The following is a 6,000-nucleotide window of genomic DNA, read 5'->3' on the forward strand; positions in this document are numbered from 1 at the left end:
CTTCTTGCGGAAGGCTTCATCAAAAACAACTTGATCATCCTGGGGGATTTTAATACATGTTTTGAACCCCTGGATGGCGATGATGGTAGGTTGAGCGAGGAGGAGGATGCCCTTTGGGGCTTCCCCCTGCTAACCTCCAAACCTATAAACAAATGGACTGAGGTAGCGCTACAGCTCAAAGGGATGTGTCTGGAACGGGGTCTTAGGGCAGTGAACGGAAGAACAAAATCTGATGCCCAGGGAGCACCGACCTTTAATAACGGTCGAACGAAAAGCAGAATCGACCACATTCTAGTCAACCTGGAAATCTGGTACATCGTGTCTGACATGGTTATACAAACTAGGCCAGAAAGCGATCATAATCCACTGATTTTGACAGTGGATATCCAGGGATTTGCACAACAGACCAGTGAAAATTTAATAAAAAGTGGTGCCCCATTAATAATTGGCAATGACTTTAGACGGGTCAAATGGGACAAGGTGGCACTGGACGAGACCAAGGTGCTAGGAGTTAGGGCCCTGATATCAAGTGCATTGGGCGAAATAAACACCTGTAATACACAAGAGTCCCTTAATGATAAATTGCCAAAAATCCACTCGGACCTTATAAATAGGCTTAAGACCTATTTCATTAACACAAAACCCATGGGGAGTAAAAAGAAACATGAGCCCATTACATGGTACAACGCTCACTGTAGGTCCACCCACAAAGCCCTCTTGTCTGCTATTAAATCTAGGTCCTATGTACTGATCAAGCAGGCACGGATAAATTATAAATCCACCATAAAACAAGCAAAAAAAGAGTGGGATGAGGGTCGCTGGAAGGACCTGCTGGAAGCCTGTAAAGGCAGGAATATGTCCCATTTTTGGGACTTAATAAGGCGGGGAGATGGACGAAGGCCTCTAGCCCCAAACAACAATGTGGAACCTGATAGTTGGGTTGCCCACTTCAAGGCACAATATCAACAAAGCCCAGTTCGAACTCCTAGTCCCGCTATCTTACAAATAAATATAGAGGTCCCATTAAGATTTAGCACCAAGGAGATTGAAGCGGTTCTGAAAAATATACCTAGTGGCAAAGCCCCTGGTCCAGACTGCATTCCTGCAGACCTGTTTAGACAGGATAAGGATCTTTGGGTCCCCTACATTACTAACCTAATGAATTCCCTGGCTGGGGGAACTCCCTTCCCCGAATCCTGGTCGGGCGCTGAAATAATACCGATCTTTAAAAAAGGAGACCGTGCTGCCCCAGGGAATTACAGGCCAATTAGCCTTATTGACGCACTGCAAAAAATTATTGCTCGTGTCATTTTAGGTAGAATACACAGCTGGATTGATGATAATAAGATTTTATCTATCCTCCAAGTAGGGTTTCGGGCACGCATGGGGACACTGGATCAGGTTTTTAAATTTGTTTTAATCTACTGGAAGGAGGTCTTGTTGGGTAAGGGCCTCATTTTTGCAGCTTTTGTGGACCTAAAATCCGCATTCGACCTCGTCCCAAGACTCAAACTACGGGAAGTCCTACTAAGGCTAGGGATGCCCAGGGAGTTAGTCGACTTTGTGGTTAAGCTCCACAGCTCCAACTATGCCCAGGTTCGGTGGGGGAAACCTGGCGAAGTCACTAATAGATTTAAGGTCGAGAAGGGAGTCCGGCAGGGGTGCGTCCTGGCACCTACACGGTTTTCGTTGTTTATTAACGGGGTAGTACACTACTTTGAGGACCACCCCACTGACGCACCAAAATTAGATGGACAAAGGGTTCCTCTACTCATGTTCGCTGATGACACCCTGATATTATCCAAAACTCGTCAGGGATTACAACGGGCGTTATATCGCTTTGAGGCTTTTTGCAGTGAACATGAGTTAGAGATTAATGTGGACAAAACTAAATTTATGGTCCTTCATGGGGCAGGTGATGTTGCAGCAAAAGTGTCTATGGGGGTGAAGCCACTAGAACAGGCCAAGGTTTTTACATACTTGGGCATTACCATTGGCGAGAAAATGAGCTGGGCCCCCCAGATGAAGCTCTTGGCTTTAAAACATTCACAGTTGGCGGGAGCGCTATTAAGAGAACACAGGTTATCCCTCAGCAAACCTATAGCCCCAGTAATCAAGTTGTACTCAACGAAAATAGCTCCAGCCGTTTTATACGGTGCAGAAATCTGGGGGAATTGTAATTTGTCAGACCTAATACTGGCCCAGAATAAATTTTTCAGATCGCTAGTAGGACTCCCACAATCGACCCCACGAATTCCCTTACTGTTTGATCTTGGCTGTAACCCAATTGAGGATGTTGTTAAGCTAAAAATGTTATATTTCTGGAGAAGGTTGTGGACGAATCAGGAACTAGTCCAATTTTCTAAGGCCCTTCTCGAAGTAAGGGGGTTGGATTATCATAATAAGATTTCATGGCTAAAAACCATCAAAAACCTCCTTATTGATATGGGCATGAGAGACCTCTGGTTTTCTCCGTCATCTACTGTTATTCCAACAAAAACAGATTTAAGAGTGGCTTTTTGGTGTTTGGTCAAATCAAGAAGGAATAATACACTATTGGACTCTCCTTTGACCAGAGCCTTTTTGGACTTTAAAGACGAACCTTCTCTTGAAGCTTATTGGGACCTGATCACCAAGCCCAGAGATCGTAGGCTGTTTCATCAGTTCAGGGTGGAAACGCTCCCTTTAAGGGATTTTACCAGAAAATGGAAAACAGGCCTAGGAGACAGGTGTCCGTTCTGCCCTGAACATACTGAAAACATAAGCCATCTCCTCTATGTCTGCCCAGCTTACCAATTACCTAGAAACACATGGCTTAAACCTTTGTGTCGCTCATTGGGCACAGCCTCTGCCCTGACTGCTAAAAGGTTGTTAAAAATTGGTGACAAAGACTTAATTATTGTTGGAGTAGCCAAATTCCTTAGTTGGTCTTGGGCAATCAGGGAAAGGAGCGGAGGATTGTAGCCCAACATAGCTTCCTTCCATTTTTACTTATAAAGCTGATTTTTATGACCATTTTATATTTAATGAATTGTGTTACCACATTGTAATTATGATGTTATTAACTTGATTGCTGCATTTTAAATTGATTTGTATAGTATGTCTTTTAAGATGAATAATCATAAATAAAGACTTTTTGAATGAATGAATGAATACATCCCAAGCTGCTCTGCTCTCACTTATTGCTCTGCCACACAGGCACCATTCTTATGAGATGTACGCCTCGGTAAGTACTGTCTTGAGCTATGGTACTCTGAGAGTGAATACATCCCAAGCTGCTCTGCTCTCACTTATTGCTCTGCCACACAGGCACCATTCTTATGAGATGTACGCCTCGGTAAGTACTGGATGGAGCTATGGTACTCTGAGAGTGAATACATCCCAAGCTGCTCTGCTCTCCCTTATTGCTCTGCCACACAGGCACCATTCTTATGAGATGTACGCCTCGGTAAGTACTGGATGGAGCTATGGTACTCTGAGAGTGAATACATCCCAAGCTGCTCTGCTCTCACTTATTGCTCTGCCACACAGGCACCATTCTTATGAGATGTACGCCTCGGTAAGTACTGGATGGAGCTATGGTACTCTGAGAGTGAATACATCCCAAGCTGCTCTGCTCTCACTTATTGCTCTGCCACACAGGCACCATTCTTATGAGACGTACGCCTCGGTAAGTACTGGATGGAGCTATGGTACTCTGAGAGTGAATACATCCCAAGCTGCTCTGCTCTCACTTATTGCTCTGCCACACAGGCACCATTCTTATGAGACGTATGTCTCAGTAAGTACTGTCTTCAGCTATGGTACTCTGAGAGTGAATACATCCCAAGCTGCTCTGCTCTCACTTATTGCTCTGCCACACAGGCACCATTCTTATGAGATGTACGCCTCGGTAAGTACTGGATGGAGCTATGGTACTCTGAGAGTGAATACATCCCAAGCTGCTCTGCTCTCACTTATTGCTCTGCCACACAGGCACCATTCTTTTGAGACGTATGTCTCAGTAAGTACTCGATGGAGCTGTGGCACTCTGAGAGTCCGTGCAACCCAGACCCCATTCTCATGAGATGTGCGCCTCGGTAACTACTCACTTGAGCTTCAATGCAGAGCTTCTGAGAGTCAATCAAACCAAGCACCATTCTTATGAGAAGTATTTTCTTGATCTGTGGTACTCCGAGTCAAACTGAATTTGGTTGAAAGGGTCTCTGTTTACACTTGTACCAACAGAACAGGTGGTGCCTCTGTGCCTGGTCACTGGTACTGCCGGGCAGATGATGAAGGGAGAGAGTGAGCGAAACAGACAGATTGCGTTATTGTTATTTTCAGAAATTTCACATAATAGTTGTGTTGTTGTGCTATGGAAAGGTTCTGTTAGTTTAATCTGTGTTGTAACAGGTGCATGTGAAGAACCCATCCTTGTAATGAAGCGCATTTCTCCAAGACATAACCTGCATGTTATCGATAGGCTGAAGGGTGTCAAGTGGAGGCTGGATGTATACTGTATTTTCAGACACACCATTGAGTGCACATTGTTTCTATTTGGATCAGTTGTCCTCAGTGTGCCTATTTAATGACCTTCTCAGTTCCATCTTTACTGACTCTTTCCTTGTTTGCAGTGTCCCTGAAGTGGCGGCTGCACTTTGAGTTCGTGACCTCCCGTGAACCAGTGGAGACTCCGACCGTTCCAGAGAACCAGCCAGAGACCATTACCTGGACAGGGGCAGAACAGATCGACGTGGACACCTTCAGCTGGGATCTGCCGATCAAAGTGTTGCCGACCAACCCAGTCCTGGCCTCCTACGTATCCCAGTTCTCCAGTTCCAACTCTATTACAATTTAAGAAAAGGATTGAGATGTCCCAGTGTCACACACTCATCACTCACTCTTCTTCAGTAGTGTTGTGAAAATGTGGTGTGTCTTTGGTGTCTGAAAGACAAGCAGAAAGTTCTTTGCTCTGTGGAACATTCCCACCAATGTGTCTTCATCATTCCCATCACATCTGCTATCTTCGGCTGGTGTCATTTTGTCTTCCTAGATGAGTGCTTTTGAGATGGGAAAGTGACTAGTTCTGCAGATATAATGCCTTTCATAATCTGCTTATCCTAAAAGCCAAGATGAATGACTCTCAGTTACAAGGACTTCCATGACTGTGCACCTCAGGACCTCTTGTTCTCACCCTGAACTGTTTCTACCAAGCCTACACTGTGCACACACTGTCATACTGGGGTTCCAGGCCTCTGTGGTGAATGCAGCTCCAAGAAACCGATGAAGCTTGGGGTCTGCTTTTAGAGTAACTCTAACGTATATGGTCGACTTTCAGAGACTTAAAGTGGCTACATTTATAGAAGTCCGTGGCCTAGAGCTGCATTATTTCCAAAGATCTTGGATAATGCACAGCATGAGAATCTAAAGTAGCCTTAAGCTTCAAAACTATTCTTACAGGTAAGTAACATTTTTCTTTGAGATTAGTGGAAGTATTGCAGCTTCTAAATCACAGATGTTTGATGATGTAATCACTTTTGTATTGGTTTATTTTATAGTAGAAATTAGAGAAGGACATTTTATTGATCTGCTCTACTCCTGTATTTTAAACTAAGTAGCAATGTAAATAAATAAACAATATATTTGAACTGGTGTTTCATTTAAGAATCTGCATTTTTTGTACAGTTCATTGAGCTTTACTGGTTTGAAATAGATTCCGGGTTTGCTAAATATAATTTAGGTTGGTTTTGGAGCGGATGCCCAAGTGCCAACTGAAAATTAACTCAAATTCTAAAACCTGACAACATACCTAAAGTCACTACCCCTAAATATGTACTTCTGCGTTTGCATATATAAAGCTGGGGAGCTCTATTCATTGAAGGGGTCAGTGAGGTGTGCCAAGTTGATTGTGTCTTACCCTAGATTGAACAAATACCTAATCCACAAAGCATTTTTAGGTCTCTGCTCTAGACCGCGCATGCGCAGCCTCGAAAGAGATATGTTGCATATACTTTGTGG

The 6,000-nt window shown here is 43.9% G+C and overlaps 1 protein-coding gene across 2 annotated transcripts in view; it reads left to right on the forward strand.

Annotated features, from left to right (window-relative positions):
* Nucleotides 1–5,634, forward strand: part of RGP1 (RGP1 partner of RAB6A GEF complex) — a 163,934-nt gene extending 158,300 nt beyond the window's left edge. For both annotated transcript variants that reach the window (XM_085627710.1, XM_085627712.1), the window contains one exon: nucleotides 4,617–5,634. In XM_085627710.1, coding sequence (XP_085483836.1) covers nucleotides 4,617–4,840 — 224 coding nt within the window. In that variant the 3' untranslated portion in view covers nucleotides 4,841–5,634. The remainder of the gene's footprint in view (nucleotides 1–4,616) is intronic.
* Nucleotides 5,635–6,000: the final 366 nt, after the last annotated feature.

Source organism: Triturus cristatus, chromosome 2_1 (assembly GCF_964204655.1).
Source record: "Triturus cristatus chromosome 2_1, aTriCri1.1, whole genome shotgun sequence".
In the NCBI taxonomy this organism is placed as follows: Eukaryota; Metazoa; Chordata; class Amphibia; order Caudata; family Salamandridae; genus Triturus; species Triturus cristatus.